Source organism: Podarcis cretensis (assembly GCF_951804945.1).
Source record: "Podarcis cretensis genome assembly, chromosome: 12".
In the NCBI taxonomy this organism is placed as follows: domain Eukaryota; kingdom Metazoa; phylum Chordata; class Lepidosauria; order Squamata; family Lacertidae; genus Podarcis; species Podarcis cretensis.
The window spans coordinates 36,369,768-36,395,686 of record NC_137181.1 but is presented as its reverse complement, the minus strand read 5'-3'; the positions used below and the strand labels follow the sequence as shown (position 1 = coordinate 36,395,686).

Here is a 25,919-nt window from a genome sequence, read left to right as displayed (position 1 = left end):
TTCCTCTTCTTATCTGCTATACTATTAGAATTCCAGAACACAGTGAATTAAATACAAAAAAAGAGCCACAAAAGTGATATTCCTTGGACATGTTCTTTACTCGTCCCTTTCTAATAACAGCAACATGTGGCCAAAGGTGCAGACTATCAGCTACAAATTCACTCTTAAAGACATTGGACCAAACAGCAACTAGACCAGGCATAGGCAAACTCGGCCCTTCGGATGTTTTGGGACTAGAACTCCCATGATCCCTAGCTAACAGGATCAGTGGGCAGGGATGATGGGAATTGTAGTCCCAAAACATCCGGAGGGCCAAGTTTGCCTATGCCTGAACTAGACCATCACAAAGAATAAGTGCGGAAAGACCCACAAGTTCTCACATTTCACTGAACTGTGCAGAAGTTTAAAACAGAAGCAAAAACTTCCAGACTTTCCCTCCTGGTTATGCCTGAGGAGTAAATGGATACCCTATTCCAAGGCTTACTTAGACTTGCTCCCATAACCATTCAATATAGTTTATTGTTTCATCTGAATGCAGCTGTTGCATATTAAAAAGTTTTTTTAATTTACTTGGCATGCTGGTAGATGGGAATTGTAGTTCAGAACACCAGGCTGGCAAAGACTGCTCCAAACAAATGGATTTATATGCACCTTTTTGTATTCTGTCCATAATGGCAGTTCAATTCAGAGCCCACTTAGACTGAATTAGCTGCACTCAATCTGGAAACCCAGTGGAGCAGCCATCTTAAACCTAAGTGACCCCAGCCTGCTTGGGTTGGGATTCCCCCCCCCCCAAATTTATAACAAACAAATAGAAAGAAAACATCAAAAAACAAACAAACATTTATCCTAACTGTAATAATTCCACTTTTGTTAACATTGTTGGGTGACTTCCTCGAGTCCCCCTGGCTGAGTTTCCATATAAATCATTGTAGCAATTTTCCAAAAGTATTTTCACATAAAATTTACTTGGTTGGGATTTTGGCCTGCCGTTAGCATGATAAAGTTGCTGCTTTTGTCACTGTCCTCTCATTTGACGAAGGAGAAAAAACACACTGTTATATATTCTGGGCCTTGTTTCTGAACAGGACAGCTGGGAAATTGTAGAAGGACTGCGGGGAGCCATGAATTACACGCAGGAACCACCGAAACAGGAAGGCTACCTGCTGAAAAAGAGGAAATGGCCTCTGAAAGGTTGGCACAAGGTGAGGACATCTGTCGTTGTTTGTTCCCATTAACATTTAAGTCACTTAGTCTGGTGCCCTTGTTGAAAGGCTGGGTGAAGGAGTATTACAGCTCCTCAAGGAACAGTCACACTGTCTTACGCTTCCTGACTAAAAGAGTTTTCTCTGCATTACAGAGATGCTTCTTTCTGGATAAAGGGATTTTGAAGTATGCAAAGAGCCCAGCTGACGTAAGTACCTCAAAGACACATTGTGCAAATGTTGCGTGAATTAATTTGATGTCTGCTTAGGTTTTTGTGAAAGAAATCAGTGATTGTTTGAAAGGATATCAGTAGGCAGAAAGAGGTAATCCTGAAAGTTGGGGTGTTTTTGTGTGTGTTTTTTGCTGTCCTCTCCCTGAATTGAAATAGTTATTTTTCAACGACTCTTGACAGATAGCGCGAGGGAAGCTGCATGGGTGTATAGATGTTGGGCTTTCGGTGATGTCCGTGAAGAAGTCAACAAAATGTATAGATCTGGATACAGAAGAACACATTTATCATTTAAAGGTAATCCTGTTGTTAAGTAATATCAGAGTGTCATTCTGGTACTGGAAAAGATTGCATTCAACCTAGAGATCTCCATTTCCCCAGAATCCTGTTGAATTTGCTATATTTTGCCCTATTTTGCCCAGTTTGCTTAAAATGCAATCTTACTCTCAACTTGGTACAAGGTCGTATCTTACTCTAAGCTTGAACCGAAGGTGTCGTATGTGGCTTTGAAAGCAATAGTTTAATTTGAATTCCCACACATGAGAATAAAGTTTGAAGAACAGCATAGTTTTAACTACTTAATATTATTTTGATGCTTAATGTACATTTAAAGTATGTAATGGTGCCAAAGATTTATTATTAATAGGCTAAAGCTTATTATATGCTTTTTAGTGTAAACGATGGTGATTTTGCATGTTAATATCAAAGGATGTTATATATCAAAGGATATGGGCATAGTGTAGTATGCTGTAGCGTGGTGCGTCAGAAAATCAGAGTTATAGAAGACCTGCTTTTAATCTTTGGAGGGGTGATTGGACTGAGTGAACTAGAACCTCTTTTGCCTGTCAGTAATATGTGTGTAGCTAAGGGAAATCACGCTTCTGCAGTTGCCACTGCTGTTTTCCCATGGTGTTCAGTACTCTGCTTTCAAAGATACATATACAGTTTAACTTTATGTTATCAATTTTCAGCTGTAGGGTATTTCTTAAAAGCCTTTTGATCAGAGCAACCCTGGGGGATAGAACCTGAAGCTGGAATTTTTATTTAGCGTTGGCTCCAGATGAACCCACAAAAAAGAAATAATGATTTGAAGTGGAGCCGCAACTGAGTCACAAGCCATAGAAGACAAAATTGGCTGATGGGGGGTGCATATAAGAAACTCTGCCTTAAGACAGACATTGATTTGTTTTTGTTTTATGCGTGACTAGAGTGTGATGCATTTAATATGTTTTAAATCGTTATAAACTTATATAATTAAGTTGGACTTGGGATCCAAATTGCTGCCCGGGAACTTCAGACTCGAACTTTGGTTCAAAGAATTTGTGTTGATCAGTACAGAATACAGCTTGCATATGCGGCAAACTCAAAAAGAAATGCAATAGGAGCTGAGTATTAGGGTGTAGAATCCGTTGCCACTTTAACTTTGGCTTGCTGGTCTGATTGGCTATTTGGAACAGGACAGGCTGCCCATGGTCTCTATGTCATCCCTTGGTTTTTACACTTAGCCTATAGCTTTCCCTTTGTTCTGTAGATGCCTGGGCCAGGCCCTGTTGCTACCATAGAGCACTGTGTTCGCTGCCTTTCGTCCTTCCTGCAGCTCAGCATCCCCTTCATCACTAGGCTGAGAAGTAGAAACAAGTTACCAGGACCTCACTAGGACAATTTCCTTCCATCTGCTGCAGCAAAACCTCCTCTGTCATTCAGTTCAAAGGAGCAGTGTAGGAAGACTGGTGTTGAGTCATGTCCTGTTTCTGGCCACTGTAAGAACAGAATGCTAGACTAGTTGGGCCTTGATAGATGTGGCCCAGCAGGTTGCTTCCTATGTAGGTTTCCCAGGAGGCAAAGCAGTCCAGGACTGCAGAATTACTCATTTAGTAAGGACTTAGAACCAATTGAGGGGAGATAAATGAGATCTTTCATCCTACTTACGCTGGGTAGTAGTAATGTGGAAAAATATAACTCTTGTTTTTATAACCTCTGTTTTCCTCTAGGCAAAATCTCAGGAAGTCTTTGATGAATGGGTAGCAAAGCTACGCCATCATAGAATGTATCGTCAAAATGAAATTTCCATGTTTCCGCATGACATCAACAACCATTTCTTTCCAGCATCAGCTTCTGTTACAGACTCCGTAACTGGCTTTCTGGAATCCACGGCAAGCAGAAAGGTAGAAACCACAGGAATGGCAGACGATGGGCTTCCCTTGGGGCTTAATTTGGTCTGACCTCTGTGTGCAGAATAAAACAAGGAATAGAGCTGATATTTGAGGAATAAACACAATATGTTCCTTTCAAAAAACCACTGTAGTGCTCATTCTTTTTCCAGTACCAGTGGAGGTAAAGAATGAAAGTCAACAAAAGCTGAGTGTTTTGTAGCGATTTGGGAATTTGGTGGCTTCAAAATAAAACATAAAGAAATCAAAACAAAGCTTCATCCAAGTCAATTGATACTAAGCAGCATAGTTTACGTTTCCATTAACTGAAGAAAGGGCTACTTTTCATGCTTGCTTTATGTGCTGTGTGACCCGATGAGTATTTATATGGATAAGCAACATGGTGCCCTTCAGAGATTGTCGGACTACAACTCCCATCATCCCTTCCCATTGTCCTAGCTGATTGAAACTGATGAGAGTTGGAGTTCAGAACATCTGGAACACACCAATCTGGCTAGCCTTTTTCTGTGGCATTTGGGAGGATACAAAGTGCACTATAGCCCGTCTCATTCTTCTTGTTCACTTTCCTCACTTCCTGTTGTTCTGGCAACAACCTGGTCATTTAGGTAGAGAAACTGTCTTCACTAGGGCTGTCCAGTTGCCTTCCTGACAGACCATGGACTTTCTTTGCCCAAATGTCCGTAACGGCCTGAAGGCCGTTGATAGGAAATGTCAGTGTTGAAGCAGTTGGGAAGTATTTGCATTTTTGGCTTGTGGAAATGACAGCATGAGTGAGTCTTTACTAGTATGTAAGAATTTAGCTTGAAATTTGGTAATTTTAGTGGGGCAAGGCCGCTGAGTGTACTTTATCTTTCAGCCAACCTGCAGACTAGCAATGGCGCAGGTTGAGCTTTACTTCAGGGATGGAGAAGTTAAACGTCTGTACTTGCTTTTAAGTGTCATTCATCATAACAAACCATGCAAAGTATTTCTCCCCTTACTGGAATATTTTTATTGATGATGTAATCCTGTTTCCACGCAACAGCGAGGCAGCATGACTCAACAGAATTCATTGCAGACTGGAAGTAGTTTGTCATTCTCCTGCTCAAACAATGACTCAAGGATCCCACCTTGGCTGCAGTCTTCGGAGGATATGGAAAGATGTTCAAAAGGTAACTTTTCTCTAGTAGAAATTCAGTCTTCTAAGTTACTTAGCGTTTACAGAACGTTCTTCAGGGTTCTATGTCCTGATGCAACATCCGCCTTAAAAAGCAATTTTTAAGGTGGAAATTGGAAAGCAATTTTTAAAACAAGCTTTGATAATAGACCATGTGACTCTGAAGTTAGGGTTACTTCTCCTCCTCTCCATTTCAAGAGCCTATCACCTGCCTTGTCAATTGCTTCAGCCTCTAAAAAGGACTGGACTCCAAATAACAGGTGACTGAAGTTCAAATGGAGAGTTTGAAATAACTTGTTCCTAGGTGGGACATAGATGGGTGGTGGAAAGATGTGTAAAGCGTGTGTGTGTGTGTGTGCACCCCCTGGGAATGAAAATGGGGGTGGGGGGTTGGTTCCTTTACAGCCTTTGGGCTGGAGTTCCTTGGGCTAAAGGTGATATTATCAGAGGTGTTACAAAACATAAGTTAGGCAGCATACCTAATGATCAGGGTTGGTGAGAACCACAGGGCAATAGGTTCCCCACCCCTGGCGTAAATCATTGTCCTAGCACTATGCTCACCCCAGCTGCAGGACTCCTCACTGTGAAACTTCTTTTTTAAAAAACAAACAAGCCCTGTTTGCTGCTAGTGTCCTTTTTAGGCTAGGAAGGAACGAGGAACGTGCGGTTGAGTACTCTCCGCATGGGGAGGAAGGCAGAGGGGACATGCAGGTGCATAGGAACTGGAACTTGGTTTCAAAGCAGATTAGGAACATGGGCAGCAGCCTTCTAGTGAGTCAAGCCAGTGAGCTACAGCCCTTCCTTGGTTTGAGATGAACAGGTGGAAGACGATTAGAATGCCCCTGAAGAAAAGATTTGTTCCAAAACACATTGAGCCTAATAAATCCTTTTCCTATGTACTTCGGGGTGTACTCCATTTTTCTTCCTATGACTGGGGTCTTCCTCACTTCTGAGTACTGCCAGCATACCAGCCTATTCTGCTATTGTGTTCCTCTCTGCTTTCCTACTCAAAACTCTCTCAGGAGATCTCTTTGAGAAAGCAACTGGGTCAGGCATGTGAGCTACCTTTAAAATACCTTTTTCTCCTAGCCTCTGTTTTCTAATGGAGTGTGTATGGGTTTGTTTGGGGGTTTTTTGGGTGGGCATGGAGAGGGAGGGAGAAATCCAACCGTTCAAGAAAGACTAGCCCCCAGAGCCTAGTTTGTGTGGAACATCTTCTCCAGTCTTGTTTACACGTCACTCAGTTTTACTGCTTCGGTTTTTGATAGGGCTGTTTCAGGTTACCCTACATTCTTGTAAGAGGGTGCTAACTTAGCTGCGTATTAAGAATTAGACAATCTCATCCAGTCGCTCAAGGAACTAATAATTACAAGGAGAACAATGCTTTATGGTGCTATTAGTCTAAAGAAATGGAATAAAGGAGGGCCAGGACTCCCTCCGAAGGCGGTGGACTCTCCTTCCCTGGAGGTTTTAGATGTTGGATGGCCATCGGTCAGGCATGCTTTAGCTGAGATTCCTGCCTTTCAGGGGGTAGGACTGGGGGGGGATCCCTTCCAACTCTATGACCTTATGCTCAAAGATGCTGCTTAAACTCTTTTCTCCCTGGAAACGTTAATGCAACCTGTGAGGTGAGAGTGTGGTTGCTCACGAAGATAACAGCCAGGACTCCGGCCTGTCTTTGCAGGTTTTATTGAGTGCAAAACTTATGTACAGTGCAGAAGTCCAAAACCCATGTCTGCCTTAATCGCTAGCAGATTCCAGAAGTGCCTTCTTCCTGTTTGCCCTCCAGCATAAAAGCCCGGGAAAACCTCCTATTTTCCTTACGTGAAATTCCCTGGTGAAAACTATGCGACGGAAGAGGCACATCCACTTCCCTGGGAGTAGTGTCTTGGCTCCCCTCCGCCTGACTGAGCCTTTGCCTCGTGTCCCCCCCCCCCTTCTCTCTTCGTCCGTGTCTCCTGAAGGCTTCTCCTCCCCAGACTCTGACGAAGTGCAGCTGCTCAACAGAGGAGGAGGCTGTCTGTACGTTCCTGTCTCCCCCCACTCCCCTGAATGCAGACCCCTGACACAGCCCTTTTAAACATGGATCATATATTTCATAGGTGGTATGTTTTTGCGCCACTGCTTTGTGTGTGCTAAAATCCTACCCGCCTATTCGTAAGCTTCGCTTTTAATAGCTGTTTCAACAAATCCTGGGAGAGTAACCACAGAATCAGAATGTAACTGACAGCCAGACACATCCTTCATAATCTTCTGAATTACCTAGTAATCAGTTACCATTAGAGTTCTGCTGAAAGATAGATTGCGCATACACTAGATAAATGGAGGGGGTAGATAACCTCTTCCTCCCTCTCCCCTCCCCCTCTCTTTTACAAAGCACTGAAAATCGTTTCTTTCTTCCCAACAGACCTCTCCCACTGTCATAACTATCTGCTGGAAATGAGCCAGCTTCTGCAAAGCATGGAAGTTCTCCACAGGACATACTCAGCGCCCGCCATAAATGCCATGCAGGTTAGTTGTGCAAATTGCTACCTCTGTTCGGTCATGCTGCTAGCTCGTGTCAGCTTTCTTCCTAGAGTTGTGATAAATGCCGTTCTTCTCTTTCCCGTGTGCTGTTCTAAAGGGCATCCCCTTTGAAAGTCCTAAAAAGGAAAAAAGAACACACAGGAGGTGGCGTACCCGAGGTCTTAGTAAAGATGCGAAAGGAATGTTGCAGGTAACCAGCCTCTCTTCACCCATCCTCTTCCAGGCTTAGCCTAAAAATGTAGGTGTGGATGAACTGGTGAAAACTCATTTTCTCCAATATAATTGACGGTCTTAGTAATTGCTCTCTGTGACAGATGGTGATTCCGTTCTGCTGGTGTGATATAAACAGAGGGTGCTGCATTCACTAATCTATTGAGCCTTTCGTTTGCTGAACTTTTGACAGCATAATAAATAGCATTTATATCCAAGATTGGCTCCATCCATCTGGAGAATGCACATTTATTTGGGTTGCTGAGTTTACAGGGGGCTGCAGAAGGGTGAAAGGGGTAGCGCAGTCGTAAGAGTACACACTTTGCATGCATAATATCTCACGCCAATGCCAAACGTTTCCCATTAAAGAATATCTGGAAGTGGTTTCTTAAGCCTTAGAAAGCTGTTGTCATTTTGGGGTAGGGGAACTAGGCTAGTATTGGTCTGACGCAGATGAGGGTAGGGTTGTCATGCTGGTCAATTGATTGGTCAAAAACGATTAATTGGCTGCAGTCCAACATGTTAGGAGCACCCTGTGTGACTAACAGCTTTCTGTTGCATCCCAGTGTCATTTGACAGCAATACAAACAGTGAGAGTCCCTTGCTGTGCAGCCCTGAAGGAATCAGGGCTGCGCATGCGAGTCCACTCCTCACTTTTTGGAACAACTATTCCTTGACTTCCTGCCTTCTCCCTCACTTTTAAGCAGCATGGGCGAGCTTCTCCTACTAGTCACGTATTGTAACCACAGCCATATCTGAACAGGAACTCATGCTTCAGGCTGCGAAGCATCAAGGAATCATACACAAACAGTCCTCATGGAAGAGACACTGGTCTCAGCTTACTGGCTAGCCAGAAATTGACCCTGTAGCATAGGGATGAAGAAACTTTTTCAGGCCAAGGTCCTCATCACCCCATGGTAATCTGTTGGGGGAAGGGGACATTCCAGTAGCAGGTGGCACCAAACCCACACACCATTGCACAACAATAGATCTGTTTTTATTATCTAAACTTCACTATCATTAGGTCTTTCGGGAATCTACTGCTTATATTTCAAATCCTGCCCGCAACTTCATGTCTGGGTGATACTTTGATAGATAATCCATCAATGGTCCCAATTCCTCCTTAGTCATGATGTCCTCTTAGTTTGGCAGTTAATTTCGCCGTTTCAGCCTAGTCCATCAATTTCATAAGCCATTATTCCTTTGAATTGTTTGCATTTCCTATGGGGAGGAAGGGCTTCGAGTGTTCTTTCACAGTGCTCTATAAAGCTTCTGGGAGGTCCCCTAGTTCTTTGGGCAACTAGCAAATTCTCTTTATAGCATACGTGTTTAAATGCTTGTCTATTATTTGGCCAGTCAATTGACCAAGTTTTATGTTTTTTGTTTCATTTTTTTATGTTCTTGACCGGTCACATACCACCCCCCTAATATACTGGCCAATACGCTTTCTGCCATGTCCGTACTCCAGCCTAGCAATCCCACCACCCCTTACCTTTTCCTTCCCCATACCTCCAATCCTCTGAATTCAGCAAGGCATTTAATGAGGAGCATGAGCACATCCTTTCAGGTGAGTGATTGACAACTTCCTCCGCAGCTTAGGTGGGGACTTTCTGAAAGAGAGCAGGAAGCTTGTATATAGTTAGGAAAGGAGACAGTTGAACTGAGGGGGGGGGGATTGCATAGATCAACAGAGGAAGGGAGGATCGAATCCTGGACCAGAAAAGAGAGTTGAATGGTGTACTCTGTAATCACCTTTTAAACACGAGTTAATTGACATTTGTGATGGGTATTGGCATGGCCTCAAATTAACCTCAGGTCCCCCCCCCCATGCACAAGCAAATCCCACAGTACTTACACTTATTTAATGTTGGGTTGTTGTTTTTGCTAAGAATATAACATTTGGGCTTTCATTGGGTTCTTTTGCAAAGAGTCTGTAAAGAACATAGAAAGGATCGCATTAGGCCCAAGCACATGCTTGGCATTTTGTGTTTCAATTGTAAGCTGCTGTGGGCATCTGCTTGTGAAGTGGGGAATAAATTTTGTTAAATAAATCAAGAAATAAGGAGAAGGGAAGGAAGAGATGAAGGGGTGGTAAGTAAGTAGTGAGGCTAAGTAAGGGGGAAAGCAAGGTGTGGTATAGCCGTTGTTCCCAGTGATGCTGTGACTGTTCAACCACGGTTTTGCCTGAAAATGTGGGTATTGAGGGAGAAGAAAGTGAAGGTGTTCAAGGAATAAGGAAGTTCCCAGGCGAAGGAGGCAGAAGGAAATTGTTGGCAAATGACTCTGGGTAGAATGGAGTGAGCAAGTGAAGGAACTATAATTGTGGATAAGGAGCAGGAGAGTTTTCAGGGTGAGGTCTAGGGAAGGAAACTGGAGCAAAGGATTCAGGATAGAGAGGATAACTTAATGGAAAGAGAGTAGCTCAGCATCGATTTTCTGAGCAATCTGAAGTGAGAAGAGAAACAGCAGGAAGGAAAGCTTCAATGCGGAAGGTGCAGAGATCAAGAGCACCACTTGAAATGCTCAAGCAAAACTTCAAAACCCTTAACTAAGGGTTTGGGTAAGCTCCATGGACAAATCTGTGGCGTAAAATGAGGGTGCAGTAGGGTACGGGGGGTTCTTCTGGTTTGCGAGTGGCAATGGTCTGTTTCAGATCGATGTCTTTCCCTTCCTTTCTGAATCTTGAATGTAAGTTGCTGGCAAGCTGGAATCTTTTGTACTAATATCGCACCGCCGGTGTGTGTTCCTTATAGGTACCAACTGTTCTTTCTGCTCCATTGAGACTGCACGCTTCCAACCCCAATTTATCCACATTAGATTTTGGCGAAGAGAAAATTTACTCTAATGGTTCTGAAACAACATCGGAATTCTCTAAAATGCAAGAGGACTTGTGTCACATAGCACACAAAGGTAAATGGGATTTTGCTCAGTGTCAATTTTTTAAAAAAACCCAACAACATGGAAGTTAGAGGTGGGGTTTGTGAGAAATCCAGTAAAAAAGTGATGTGCAGTTAATGTTGTAAGAATTCAGTTGCTTTTAAAATGCCTCTTGCACAATGAGTTATCAAAGTATGGAATTGTGATTTGAGCTTTGGACTTTCTTTTGAACAGCTTGAACCAGACTAATTATTGTTTCTTTCAGCCTTATCTGAATTAATGCATAACTTTATGTATGCGCACATATTAAGGAGGCATCTAGAAAAGAATGCTCAGGTCCATTTTGCAAATCCTCCCCATTCATCATAATTCTCTGAAGCTGGCCTTCATCCAACACCCCTCATGAATAGTTGTGGCAATCTAATCCATTTTTGAACTGTTTATGTAAGTCTAGGGAATCTTCTAACCTGAAGAGCAGTTGTGAAAGCCTTAATTTGAAAATGCAGCTGCATATTGCATCTGGTTTATGTGTACAGATGTTGAATGTAGCTTCCTGAATTTTAGAGTTGGCATTTGTGATGTAAGGGGGTTGCTATGGTAGTAACCTATTTTTAGTGGATGCAGAAGGGGGGGGGATCATTTTAAGGCGCTATGAGGCCAGCTCAAGCTGGCACTAGTCAGCCCTTTTGCAAGATTAATAAATAAAGCAGCAGCTCACACTTTATTAGTATGTCTGCTAAATCGTACCATCTGTATTCATTTTAACAGTGTTCTAGTAGCAAAGGGAAAGGGAACCTTGGAAATGACAGAGATAATTATTCAAGTCTTTTATAAAAAGGATTTTTTTAAAAAAACACATTTCATTAATCACAGAAAATATTCCGTGACCTCACACCTCACACCATCTTGTTTGTAGGTAAAACTCTGGCTTTTTGAAGCTGCTTTAAATCCCCATGTTGCTTTGTATGATTAAATCCATTATTTAGTTCAGGCTTTGCTCAGGGTTAGGTGGTGAAGCTGTGTTTGTGCAGAATCACAGAACTGTAGAGTTGGAAGGGAACCCCAAGGATCAAGTCCAACCCCCTGCAGTGCAGAAATATTTCCCCCAACAAGGGACGCAAAACCACCGCCTAGAGATCGAGAGTCTCTTGCTCTACCAATTGAGCTATCCCAGCATAGGGGAACATGGGTGGCGCTGTGGTCTAAACCACTGAGCCTCTTGGGCTTGCTGATTGGAAGGTTAGTGGTTCAAATCCTCGCAACGGAGTGAGCTCCCATGGCTCCGTCCCAGCTCCTGCCAACCTAGAAGTTTGAAAGCACACCAGTGCAAGTAGAAAAATAGGTACCGCTGTGGCAGGAAGGTAAACGGCGTTTCTGTGTGCTCTGGTTTCTGTCACGGTGTTCCGTTGCGCCAGAAGCAGTTTAATCATGTTGGCCACATGTCCCAGAAAGCTGTCTGTGGACAAACGCCGGCTCCCTTGGCCTGAAAGCGAGATGAGTGTCGCACCTCATAGTCGCCTTTGACTGGACTTAACTGTCCAGGGGTCCTTTACCTTTACTTGTCATCAGCATAATGATGAAATACTTAATTATGCACCCAGAGAAGCCATGCCTTAGAGGCATCTTGGTTCCTCCTGCTGCCATCCCTTCCTATATCGTCGTTAGTATACATTTGTAGTCTGTCCCTCTTACAAAGGATTCAGGTTAACACATTCATATAAGGACTGAAACTGTGACCTAGAGCCCTGTAGCTGTCATTACATGGTGACTTTGAACATTGACTTCAGCTGGGAAAAGTGCCCAATGACAAGGTTACAATTAAGCAATGGGTAGTTACGTCATGCAGGCCCACCATTAGCTGGTGTTACATATTTCCTGGTATCTTGCAGTGATAACATGTCAAGTTATTTTTTGCTCAAGGCTGCAGATGTACATAACATGAAAATAACTAACCTAACCCTGAGCTTTGCATTCCTTACTTCCTGTTCATTTGTATTCTGTTGTTTAGAAAATGAACACACCGAAGATCAGTGCTCTTAAAACTCATTTCAGTTTAGGTGCTTACTGCTTTTTATATTGCTGAGAAGCAGCCTGGTGCAGCAGCAGTTCGTGTCGGACCTAGGCTCCAATCCCCGCTCAGCTGCGATATCTCAGCTTAACTCTATCCCACAGAGGATAGAGTGGGATAACTCCAAATATAGTGCCAAATACAGATACAAAAGTTATTAGATCAGTAGAGAAGCCTTGCAAACAAGCCCAGAAAAGTTACTAAGCTGCAGTTTTATTAGCCTGCTAAGAAGCCTGGTGCCTAGTGGTGTGTCGGGGGCAGCAGGCCTTTGTAAATCAGTTGCTGGGATTCACAAGGGATGAAAGCACTGTTGCACCCAGGTCCTGCTTCCAGGCTTCCCCTTGTGCTGGACTAGATGGGCCTTTGGTCTGATCCAGCAGAGAGAGCTCTTCTCATGCTCTGAGGTTTTTAAATTGTGGATTTCCCGCTGTTTTGAAAATTGTGCGAAGCCGCAAGATAAATGAATAGTAGATTGCATTTCCATACTGTCTGTATAAGACGGAAAACCATCTCTTCTCTAGCCAGCATGGAAACTTGAGCTACCAATTGCAAAGGAGGGATGGATTGCTCTGTCTCTTGTGTCAGCTCTTGCATTTCCCTATTGAACACCGAGGGAACAGGCTGGTGGGCTGGAGCGATTTGTTGCTTCTCTGCCAGCCTGCTCACTCACCTGCATGAAATTCATTAAAGCTGCCAAGTGAGTAATTAAATACAAAGCTTATCTGGTCATGAGCAAATAATCATAATTATTGCCCACAGTTGCATTACATTGTGGATTTTGTGTGTGTGTGTTTATTTTACGAATCTGTATCTCTCCCCCCCTTTTACATTAAAATCTTGCAAAGCACTTTGCTTTGTATTTATGTAATCAGCAACAGAAATGTTTTCATTCTCACTTTTTGCCATGCTGTGTTTGTCTCTCCAGCTGCTCTTCTGCACACATTTTGCCCTTGTGTCGTTTCTGTAACTTTGACTATTTTCTATAGTGTACTTCACCTTAAAGTCGGCTTTCAGTACGATTTCGACGGAGAGAGAGAAGCTGCAGCAGATGTTTGAACATGATTCAGCCTCATCTCCATCTGCGCAAATAGCTGGACTGAAGAATGCCTTATCATCTGTAAGTGACCCACATTGATTGCTCTGATGTTCAGAGGCATGCCTCATAAATCACTTGCTTATCTGGTCTTGGTTTGATCTTTGCCTGTGTTTACAACTCACTGAAATAAGACCGATGGAATGCCATCGAATGCATGAGGAGCCATTCGTGTCTTGAACCTTTTGATGTGTGCACATTCATTTCTTTCAGTCATGAGTTGTCAATCATTGGAGTGCCAGGTTACATATGAACAACCTTGTATGTCTAAGGGGTGTTCAAAGGAGACACGATGTTTGTCTGTGTGCTGCACATACAGATTTATGTTGCAGACCCCTAAACCAACCTTCCCCAACTTGGGGTCCTTGAGATATTTTGGACTATAAATCATGCTGGCACAGCTAATAGTTGAGGATCATGGGAGTTGTGGTCCAAAACAACTTGAGGGCACCTAGCTGTGAAAGACTCCTCTACGCATCGTGTGAGCAGGTCTTGCATCTTCAGCAATGTTGTGTCCCAAGTTCTTTCCTTTTTCCTCGTGGGAATGAACGATAGCTTTTCTGCTACATGGCGGAATGAGAATTAGAGTAGTTGAAAGCAACAATATGGGCTACTTGAGACATGAATCTGATTATGTCCAGAGTGTGTTCCCAACACACTTAACCGCGGCTCGGATTTTAGCCCTTTTTTCTTTGCTTTATATAGTTCATTGAGAGATACTGAGAACTATCTGCATAGCTCTGGTTTGTGTTCTGCTTCTTGGCTGAGTCTGCTATTTTTCTGGGCCATGGACTCAGGTGACAGAACTCAAGGCAGCTTTATAATGCACAGGGAGATTTTTTTGGGGGGGGGGGTAAAGTAGACTAAACCAAGTGTGTCGGTTGTTGGAATCCGTCTGTCTCGAGAGACAATGGAGTGCACCTCCAGGGGTGAAATTAAACTGCTGGAGAATCACAGCGCCTGTTGTGGCTGCAGAGACCAGTTACTCATAACTGCTGCATCCAGCATTGCTTTTGCTGTGTTAGCAGTACTGAAGTGAGCACAAGCCTGGGCAGAGTGTATGGAGGTCCTGGGCTGTCCAGATGGCAAGACCCTGCCCCCCGGCCTCGCTTGTGGGCCAAAGGAAAGCAGAGCAATACATTTGACATCAACTTGGCTATAGGAGTTCTTGGTATGAGCTTTCGTGTGCATGCACACTTCTTCAGATACACTGAAACAGAAGTTTCCAGACCCTTCTATATAGTGAGAAGGTGGGGAGGGGTATTACTCAGAAGGGTGGTGGGAATGGGTGATTGGCAGATAGCTGTGATGACCCATTCCCACCACCCTTCTGAGTAATACCCCTCCCCACCTTCTCACTATATAGAAGGGTCTGGAAACTTCTTTATAGAAGGGTCTGGAAACTTAGTTGGTCTTTAAGGTGCTACTGGAAGGAATTTTTTTGTTTTGACTATGGCAGACCAACACGGCTACCTATCTGTACTTGGCTATAGGAGTTGGAAGAAGGAGACGTACAAGGCACCATCCAACCGTCTTAGGGACTCCACTCCCAGATTTGTGTAGGGTTTACTCCTTAACCCTTTCTTCTCTCTAAAATATCCCACAAGGCAGTGGGTAGAGATTTTTCCTTAGGGTTTACTCCCAAAGCCTTTCTCACCAATGAGTATAGCTGCAAAGCAAGTGGAGGTTTAGGTTCAGAGTTCTCTCCTTCTCCTCCCTGATACCAGGTGTATCAGTGATGGCTTTTTCAGCCATGACCAAGATGGATAGTGGGCTCTTGCTCACTCTTCCACAGTCTTCATGCAGAGGCTGGATTATGGAGGATACTCAAACTCTGGATTTTCGGCACTGAGCACTAGAGGCCGCCTATAACTCAAAGACTCTAGGCAAGCAATATGTGGGCATTGTATAAATATTAATAAACTTATTCAGTACCTATAAAGTAGTTTTTAGAAATTGTGAGGAGTTAGTCAACAACAGATTAAACTGAGTATTTCTCAAAGTTCATGTAGGTGTAGTTCATTTTTAAAATAATAATATAATAATAATAATTTATTATTCATACCCCGCCCATCTGGCTGGGTTTCCCCAGCCACTCTGGGCAGCTTCCAACTAAATATTAAAAACAATACAGCATCAGACATTAAAAACTAAACAGGGCCGCCTTCAGTTGTCTTTTAAAAGTAAAATAGTTGTTTATTGCCTTGACATCTGCTGGGAGGGCATTCCACAGGGCAGGCGCCACTACCAAGAAGGCCCTCAGCCTGGTTCCTTGTAACCTCACTTCTCGCAGCGAGGGAACCGCCAGAAGGCCCTCGGCGCTGGACCTCAGTGTCCGGGCTGGATGATGGGGGTGGAGACGCTCCTTCAGGTATACAGGACCGAGGCTGTTTAGGGCTTTAAAAGGCTGTTTTAGTTTTATTGTGAAGATTTTTTAGTATGTGCCCTGTCTCCAATGCTATGTGTTGGGTAGAATGCATTTCACACTTTCTTTCTTTTTGTGATAACAAAATCAGGCGAGGTTTTTGCTAACTTGATGCTACTGCCGCTAAACAAGCTGGAGCTTAAAAAACGGATTACTCTTCTTCCTTGGATGCTCAGTGACATTCCAGCATTCACCTGCTCTCCTTGCTCTGTTCTCTTGGCAAACCTACGATGTTGGCTTACAGCTTAGGTCCTGCGTTGGAAACCAGCCTGAGACCTGGGGAAGATGAGAAGATGACTTACCGTTTTATGTATTTTTATTATGTGCATGGCTTTCTTCCCAGGAGGCATCTCAAAGTGATTAGCAGTGAAGTTTGGCTTCAGAATACCTTCTGCTTGGGCTGTCTGTGATGTGAGTCATCAGATTAAGGATTGTTAGCTTTGACAGGGGAGAGAACGGCATCTGCTGCTCTCCTAGGTTAGAACATATGGCGTGCACTTGTAGTTGGAAGGCAGGAATGAATCAAGGACTGGTTAACTTGACAGAAATGCATATTCAGCTGGAGTAGATGCAGAGTGGCAGCTACTGCTCATTTGGTAGTTGCTTTCTGAACACTTTTAAGGTTGCAAGCATTTGGATTTATCTGCACCTTAGGCCTCTGCATGGAGCAGGATGAACTGGTAGGATCCTGTAGATCCAGCTTGAAGGGGGTGGGCCGTTTTTCATGCTCCCCTTAGGTATGTCATTGAAGCAAATTAAAAAAAAAAACAAGAACATCAGGAAAAGGGGTTCTAGACCAGTCCTCTAGTTTTCTGCTGGCTTGAAAATGGTTGTGCAGAGAAGAACATTTTTTAAAAAATAGCACTCCCTATCTGAAGGGATGCTGTGCATTTACCACTTCATGACTCTTATTCCCTCTTTATGCTGCCGCATTTATAGGCCAGGCATGAATCGGAGAGCATCACTTCCTAGCACTAGTTCAAGTTCAATTTCTTAGCCATTTTAGCCACTGACTTTTGTAAAGATGGATGAGAAAACGGCAACAAGCAACATTAAAATTTTTCTCGCTTTCTGGAATAAAAACAGCCTTAGAGTGCATAAAAGTGTTACTGTATGTACAGGAAGATTACTGTTCTTCAAAGGTCCCACAAAATCGAATTATAAAATCATTTTAAAACACAGTACTATTAAATTCATGGCACAGCACAGTAACCGTGTGCTAATGCTGCGTCCCATTTGTCTGGCTTAAATATTCTGCATCCTGCAGCTCTTGATTGCTTTACACTCTTGTTCTGGATACAATACCTTGGCTTTTGTGAAGAGCTTTAAAAATTTTCCTAGAATAAAAACTCAGGCTGTGCCAAACTATTCAGCCATTTTTTACGGAACTCTGTTGGAAGTACAACCTTTCAGCTGCCTATTTCTCCTTTCAGCTCTGCCCAGCCTTGGCAAGCTGGTATTTGTGCCTGAACCAGCAAAATGCACAGGGGTTGTCAGTGGCAGATGGTTTCTCCCCCAAAGCAGGAATGCTGCAAGTCCCACACAGACTTATTAAGAAACTTCTTTCTGCTCTGTCTTATCAAAAGCTTCTCTACTAAAGCTCCACCCATAGGTAGATTCTGTCAGCCATAATAGCTAAATTGAGCTTCTAAGATCAGGAGCATTATGTCTGTAGAGAGGAGCAACAGTGAGCGTGGAACTAGATATGATTTGCCTAGGCCCTAGGACAACTAGTGATGTGAGGTGAGAATATTCTCTGGACAACAAAGCAGGCACAAGGCATGGGTGGATTTCAAACCCCGAGCAGTTATCACTCTCTTCCCTGCCGTTTGTTGCAGTCGAACATGCTCTGGAGTTATTTCCTCTCTCCTGCGCCTTTCTGTACAAGAAAAATGAGTTCAGGCAGTGTTATGAAGCAATACTGCAGACATTTTTTCCTGCAACATGTCATGTAACTTAACGGAATTCACAGCCACGAGGCACAGTGATGAAGTCCTACCAGTAAATGTTGTTTCATACCACATGTTTTTCCTGAATGTTTTAACACTTGGTGTTTGGTGCTGTCTATTTAAGACACTCGGTCAAGAAGATTTTGTTGGTTTGTTTTTCTCTGTCCAAACATAATGGGAGGGAAGATGAGCACCTTCTTTTTCTTTCTTATCTCAGAAAAGAGTATTGTATTCTTCCTTCTCTTACTCTTTCACAAACAAAGTCTGCCGTTATTGAGACAGTAGTAACTGGAAACCTTGCCAGATACCTGTTGGTGCTGATCCTGAACACTCTACCCTGCACACAAACATACCCAAAGTGCACTCCTATTCTTTCCTTTCTCCTTGGTTCATAGTAGCTATAGCTTGTCAGTGCGACCAGATCAGTTACCGTCAACAATGGTTTACCTCCGAAGTGCTTTGGGAGTCCAAAACTGGCCTTGGAATACTGTTTCAAGCTGCTGAACGCGCCTTATTGCAGCTTGTTTTTTGGCCATGTAAACACATGCAGACAGTGTTTGGTCTGACAATTCACAGACAAGAAATGGCCTTGAAACACCTGGATGTATTCCTAGAAGAAATATTGACTATAGCTAAACGTCTCCAGGAAATGCTAGGGAGGAAGTGCTTGGCAAAAAAGGTGTAAACACGGTTGACCCTGCCAAATGCCCCCAGGAACAAGAGGATACAATTCAAAAGCAGTTAATGAAAGTGGTCCTCTGGCATTATTCCCAGCCACATAGGAAAGATTTGATGCCTGATGAGAAATGGATGCTTGGATTACCAGGGTAGGGAAGGAGACCCATCCCCCTTAACTACTGACTGGTTTCGAAGGCAGCAGAAGGACAGGCTGTGATTTTGCTCAGGGAAATGGAGTGTGTTGGGTTTCATGTTGGGCGCTCAATAATTCTAATACTCTGGTAAATGTTAGGTGTACTTTTAGCTCTTTCTCCCCAAAGAACTATCACAGTTCAGTAAATAGAACTGGCACCAGCCAGGGAGCCAAAGTCCCTGTTCACTACTGGACAGTTTAGACAGATTTTAAAACATATTTTAAATTGTGTGTGTCTGGGGGGCAGGGGCGGGTATTGATAGAAGAATGCGGTATCTTGATTTACAAGTGTTAAAGGAGGGCTTCAGCATTGCCTCCACATTCATATTTTCTTGTTGACATCTAAGGTTATTAAAAGCCTGAAACAACAAATGCCATGGCATTTTCCTTTGCCGCTTCTTTAATAACAACATCGAGTTCCTTTGAAATTTCATTCTGTATATGTAAAAGTGCCTAAAGATGGGACATGAGATAGAGTGGGCGAAAGAGTGAAATTTATTATCTTGAGAAGAGTATGGAGCATCTCCAACTATCTCAAAAATAAAATAAAATACGGAGACAAGATGGGGATCCTCTGACCCATGAGTGGAATGCTTTCCATCCAGCCACCAGGACTCAACTCCCTTCAGGCTACTGAGAGAAAGGAAAAGCAGGGGCCTGATGATGATAATAATAATAATTCTTATTATTCAAAAAGTGAACTCCTATTCACATGGAGGAAGCCTAAAAGACCATTAACTGTTAATAACTCATTCTCGAATTGCCCCCCCCCAAAAAAAAAAATCAAATTGCCCCTCTGTGGAGCGTGTGCCCCACATTGGGAACCACGGGAGTAGATGGTGGATCAAGGGGGTGTTCTTGTTGAGACAGATTGATAGGGATGGTGCTTGTGAATGTGAGAGATGCCCACATTTGACTCCACCCTGGGATCCAGCCCCTGACACATTTCCCCTGAGCTAAGATTAGTCTGTAGCTGAATATAGATCAGACCACATTAATGGGCCATTTAAGGTTGCCAGGTCCTAAACGGACCAACTTGAGAGCCCAGGGGATTTTAGGACTACACATTGGATAATAGCATGGCTTGCAGCCACAACAAGTTGTTGTTTTTATAATTAATTTGTGGGGGCGAGGAGTGATTTGCATTAGGACTAGTGCCCAGGGAGAAAAGGTTTAACCCTCCTCTCCTCAGCCAGGACCCTGCTGTTATGATCCTGTTGTGGCAGTGAGTCTGAAGGTCTTCCTGGTGCCAGTGGGAGTTTTTTCCATTGCCTCTTGCAGCACGTGGGTCACTTTTCATCAAGTAGGATTAAACTTTACCTCCCCATGCACTGGAGTACCAATGAAAATCCAGGGATCAGGAGGCCTTTGGCTTATTTTTTAAAACAACAACAACTTGATATTACAGTTCAGTTCCAAGCCTAAAGGGAACTGGTACCTTTTTATCTAGATGCATTTGGGATTGTGCTAGAAATGACCCCCTAAAGATCAGAGCAAAAGTCTTAATTAACCAATTTTTGCCTCATCTGATTTTATCAATAAAGGAGGGGCAGACGTATACAGACTTTGAAAATTCAGATGTTTTCAACTTTTCCATCAAGTTGAGATCATCCTAGTGTAGCCTTATTTGAGTTCACTGATAGGGTCTGCGTTGCTCAGGAGGAAGGAAGTCGAATGACACCAAGGTTGATTCCAAGAAAGAGTTTATTCTGCTCTCCGGATTGCGTGATCAAGTCCACAGCAAGTCCAAAGAAATGACAAGTTTCATGCAGTATATATATCCTCCAGGCACCCTCTCCCTCCTTCCCATATAAATCCAACCACGTCAGCCTATGTACGCAGGTTGACATCACATATGTTCTTGCTCTGGTATTCTTAACCATAAAAGGGAATCCCTTCCTGTACTTCTGACCATAAAAGGATCTTCCTCTTCCTACTCTTATCTTGGAGGAAGAGGTCATCATCTCTGGGAACACGCTTCTGGCATTGTTCCTGGACTTCGGTCTGTGCGTCTGTTGTGGTCAGCACATAAGATAAGGCATGGACGTGTCTTCTCTGTTCTGCTGGTGCAGTCAGGGCCATCCCTGCTGTCACAAACTGATAAAGGAGAGGGCTCTGAGCACAGCCGGGTTTTTGTTTATACATTGTCTCAGAGCTCAAGTTAATGGATTTTAGCTAAGGAAAAATAGGGATTTGGGTGCAGTTTCAAACTGCCTTCACAGTCAGTTTTGGGTTTGGGAAACCCATTCCTTCACTAGCTCTGAAGATCTCAGGACATTTGTCATTCTGGGGACAAAGTCCCACCCATAGAATTCATGGCATTTGCAAGTGCATTTCAGAATCCACACTTCTGGTTGCCCCGCTGCTTCTCCCTGGGGAAACGCCTGGTTTTTCATTGAATCGGAGCAAATGGCAACCAGGTTTTCTGTGGCTTGCTGTTGGTTTTGATTTAGCACTAAAGAGCAGGCTTTCTGGGGGAAAGGCAAAACCGCTTGTACCTACTCATAGAACTACATTGGCTGCCACTCATAGAATCCTAGAGTAGAAAGGGACTCCGGGGATCATCTAGTCCAACCCCCTGCAGCTGCCCCATACAGGGACCAAACCCACAACCTTGGCATGATCAGCATTAATCTCTAGCCAACTGAATTAACACTACTTATCCAGAAGCAGAAGTGTGGGCGAGCCCTTAGTTTCATTCAAAATATGTCTTTCTTTTTTAAAGCTAAGTAGAATAATTTAAAAATATAAATTCTCAAGTGATTCGTCATGCTTGCCCTAAAAAACATATTCTGTTTGAGGAAAGCAAGTGTTTACTCCCACTTGCTGAAGAGGCATGTTTGATCTTGCCCTGGTTATTCATAACTCACTTTTAATGTCAGTTCGTTATTACCATCTGAGAGTGCTTTTCCTGTCTTTCATGGGCTTTGTAATGGGTTTGGCTACATGCCAGGGCCACTAGAACTTTTCTATGGAAGCAGGGGTGGTTTAGACGTTAGTAGGCCTTACGCTTTTAACCCATTGTCTTCTCCGGTCTCCTTTAACTGGTCTAAATTTGAAGACTGACAGGAGAAAAGTCACCTTGTAAGTGACATTTTCACCCAGACGCTACAATGCCCATTACAGTTTTCTAATGCAAAGCACGGTAAGTGCTCACTGGTAGATGTTTGGTTATTTGGTGTGTGGTGATCTGCAACAGAGAACCCTGTGTAGAAAATAAATAACCAATGTAAATTCCAAAGTAGTTAGTCATATTCCGTTCTAAGGAAGCCAAGGAATGTGAGGAAATGGGTGTTGCAATGGTTTGAGACGAAGATATAACCCAGAAAATAGTATATATATATTAACCAAGTATCTAACGAAGGGCCTTATCTGAAGTCACTTGCTACATCTCCTACCTTCGTACATTCCAAAGGTGAACTTCAATGTCTTCAGGTGAAACCGGGCACACAAGAACCACTTTAAATGTTACAGTGTGCAATAGGAATACAATAGTTTCATTTAAGCCCAATGTTAACCACACTTTTTGTTTCAAGAAATTAGTATAAAATATGTAGCACAGTAAGTTTCTAAGCAGCTAAAGTGCAACTCCCCATCACCTAAATCTACTCTTTACTTTAGAGGAAAGGAGAAACTATTTGAATTAACTTATGGTGCAAAAAGACCCATGTGGGGTGGTTGTTTTTCCCTTTCAAATATCGAGACTGTGTTTTGAACCATAAAGGCAACCATATAAGATCAGCTGAGACACCTTAATAGCCCAAATGTACTTTTTTTTTTTTTTTTGTCTTAAACATTTCAGGCCATAGCACAAAACACAGATCTTAAAGACCGGTTACGCAGAATACATGCCGAATCTGTGCTTCTTGATTCAGCAGCTAATGCAAAATCCAGCCCTGATTTGGCAAAGGTGGGTATAGATTTTTCTGCCCTGGTTTGGCAAAGGTGGGTATAGATTCCCTGTCCTTCTGCAAAGCTGCCTGCTGCTTCTCTCCCCCACCTCAACCCGACCAATGCCCTGCTTCTTTTTCCACCCCATTCAGCTGCTCCTTTTCCTGTGCTTGTGACTCATCTGTTGCGACATGAATTATTGTGCATACTTCGCATAGAACAGTTTTATTTCCAAGCATGTTTTCAGTGTTTTTTGCTGACAGCCTCGTTGCTTCCCTTCCGCTGCTAGAGTTTTGTTAGAAAAAGTTGTCCTGTCGTTTTCTTTGGTGTCGCTGAACAGTTTTGTGTCTCTAACTAGTTTTCTATAGTTCCTTCCATTACAGCTTTTGCGCGTGCTCACACACACACACCCCATGTGCCATGAGACACAACTTGCATTCTGTTTTGTAAATAGCCGAAGTAGAATATTTCAACACTGCTCATCAGCCTGAAAAGCACATCTCTCAAAAGCTACTGGGGGGAAAAGGTGCTATAATATGCCAATTCGCCATCACCATGCCAGGTTCTTGATATTTGGAAGAATAAGGTGAAATCGCAAAGCATCGCTGGAGCTGCAGAGTCTCCCTGCCAGAAGCCAAGTTTACCTCTTTGCTTGAACGTCTTTCTGGCACTAGCAACTGCAATTTCCATAAAGCTGAACAGAAATATATTTATAAATCGTAGCAGGTAGATGGCGGCTATGAAGGAAGCGGGGCTGTGTTACTTACAACACGCTCTCTAAATTTTGACTAGCACAATAACTTAGTCTGGTCTTATGTAATACTTTTTGAGAAGCCAGATAGAAATTGGTAGGCTGATTTAACATGGACTGACATTTTGAGTAAACAGGTGGTGCCGGGGAGCACCTCGCGATTAAACTCTGGAACGCCCTGTGTTATGATTTGGAAGGGAGGCAAGATCGAAAATTAATGACCTTGTTTGAGCATAGTGCTGGGCCAGTAGTGCTTCCTATGTACTTTGTTCGCTGATAACACAGAGACTCACAATAACACCACAATCACAAGAGGCAGCAGAGAATGCATGCAAGGGCTGTGACAGCCGCTAACTTAGATAGATGGTTTTAAAAGAGGATTATACAAATTCATGGAGGACAAAACGATTAATGGTGCTAGCCCTAATGGCTGCTGTCAATAGTGGCTATGGTGGCAGGATGTCTTTGAATGCTAGTTGCTGGAAATGACAAGGGCGGGATTACCATTGTGCTCAGGTTCAGCTTGTGGGCTTCCCATGGGCATCTTTTCCACACTCTGAATATCATGTTTTGTCTGTTCTTACACCCCCACTACGTTCTGTCCACAGTAGTAGGCATAACATAACCGTATTTTTGGGGGGGGGCCGCTAAAAATACACGTAAGGGCACAATTTTAGCTATTTTTTAGATGCGTGCCAAAATGCTTCTTTGATTTCGTGCGAATTTTAAAATCTTTTAAAAACAAAACACATCTTGTTAAAACAGCACTATCCATAAAGAATTATAATGGAGGTGCGTGAAGAGAAGAGAGGTGGAAAATAGGGCTCAACCTGATGAAAAGTTTAAAAAAGATGGAAGGATTTGCACTAGCTTCTTCATTTGCAGAAACTCTGCTACTGTTCCATTTTTTATTTTATTTTTAAAGTGGCGTTTGTGAATGTTCAAAAGAAACAGGCAGGAGAACAACTGTTTGCTTACTTTTTAGCGGCTGTCTGTGTGATGTTGTCATCAAAGTGGCAATTCCAGAACCTGCTCTGATTGTTCATCAGGATAATGGGCATAGATTTCACCAGTTCTGAGCAAGTGATTTGATTTATTAGACTTGTATATCAATTTATACTTTTTAAAAAATAAAGACGTATCAAAATGATGTACAATATTTTTAATACACCAAAGCATGATAAAACATATTAACATAGGAAACTGCCACATACAGAGTCAGACCAATGGTCTATGTAGTTCATTGTTGTCTACACTGACTGGCAGAAGCTCTTCAGCAGGAGTCTTTCCCAGCCCTACCTGGGAAGGTAGATTGAGTGACTGTAATAACAATATCACTGAAGCTGCCCAGGATGCTAAAAACATTTTTACGCAGCCCTGAAATCATAGTAAAGTAGACTCTAGGCATTCCTATCTGGGAAGCTCATTGAAAAGACAGAGAAGGCATATTCTCTAGTCACCCATTCTCCATACTTATTTTGGACACAGCAAAAGGGTGTGTCTCAGATGACAAGCGCATAGTCTAAGTGGGAAAAGAGACGATCCTTTAGGTATTGGGGTTGCAGTGAGGCTGGAGGGGAAGAAGTGGGAGTTCACAGTTTAGAATTAAAAGATGTTACCAACAGTGGCTGGTTTTTTTTTTAATCCGTTATTTTCATAATGCATGCCTGCAAAAGACATTGGAAGAGACAATGCTCAATTACTTTTAGAGAAGCCGGTAAACTTTAGCCCACCCTTGGTCTGGATGTATTTCATTTTGCAGCTGAACCATATGACATTATATTTATATTAGAGTTTGTAATACGATGTTCCAAGCCCAGGTTTTGCAAAATGGGTTTTGAGGATGCATTGATTTTTCAGTTTCAAGAGATGCAATTGATCTGCTTTGGATGGAATGTTGTTGGTGAATTATCCTTCACAACCGTATATTTCTGATTGCTAAAGATTAGTTGTCTTCCTTGAGCTGCAGGAACGGCCAAGCTATGTTCTTAGGTGCAGTGTCAGGACTTTAGCCTCCCATCAGTTTTGAACTGAAAGCCTGAGGGATATTGGGCAGTGGCTTAAAGTGCACCACCACTGAGCTCTGTTGAAAGCAGAGAGCTTCAGGAAATAGGCCTCATCTGCCAAGGAAGTTTCCCTTGCACTGGTAGGGCAGAGCTGGTCTGCCGATGCTCCATTAGCTCTGTAAAATCTTCTGGTTCAGGACTGTTAACCATCTAAGTGATAAAGTGACAAGCTCTTACTGTTTGCAGACTTCCATTCTTCCCTCTCTGTTTTTGTCTCCCCTCACCATTGGCTTTGCAGAAGTTGAGTCTGATGCACAGAAAATGTGAAAGAATCCCAGTGCTGGATCATTAAATGCAACTTCTTTACATCGTTTGTTTCTCATCCTATACAGCGGAACCTCGGTTTTCCGTTCTGGAAGACCGTTCGACTTCTGAAACGTTCGAAAACCCGAGGAGCAATAAGCTAGCTGCAAAGTTAATGGGGGGGAAA

The 25,919-nt window shown here is 43.0% G+C and overlaps 1 protein-coding gene across 6 annotated transcripts in view; it reads left to right on the top strand.

Annotated features, from left to right (window-relative positions):
* The window catches only part of OSBPL3 (oxysterol binding protein like 3), a 95,842-nt gene that overhangs the window by 47,857 nt on the left and 22,066 nt on the right, over positions 1 to 25,919 (top strand). For 3 of the 6 annotated variants that reach the window (XM_079947989.1, XM_079947990.1, XM_079947993.1), the window contains 11 exons: positions 1,089 to 1,205; positions 1,361 to 1,414; positions 1,619 to 1,732; positions 3,427 to 3,600; positions 4,631 to 4,757; positions 7,170 to 7,273; positions 7,386 to 7,478; positions 8,967 to 9,065; positions 10,252 to 10,408; positions 13,430 to 13,560; positions 22,584 to 22,691. In XM_079947989.1, coding sequence (XP_079804115.1) covers positions 1,089 to 1,205; positions 1,361 to 1,414; positions 1,619 to 1,732; positions 3,427 to 3,600; positions 4,631 to 4,757; positions 7,170 to 7,273; positions 7,386 to 7,478; positions 8,967 to 9,065; positions 10,252 to 10,408; positions 13,430 to 13,560; positions 22,584 to 22,691 — 1,278 coding nt within the window. The remainder of the gene's footprint in view (positions 1 to 1,088; positions 1,206 to 1,360; positions 1,415 to 1,618; positions 1,733 to 3,426; positions 3,601 to 4,630; positions 4,758 to 7,169; positions 7,274 to 7,385; positions 7,479 to 8,966; positions 9,066 to 10,251; positions 10,409 to 13,429; positions 13,561 to 22,583; positions 22,692 to 25,919) is intronic. The other 3 variants (XM_079947991.1, XM_079947992.1, XM_079947994.1) reach the window with 3 other exon arrangements.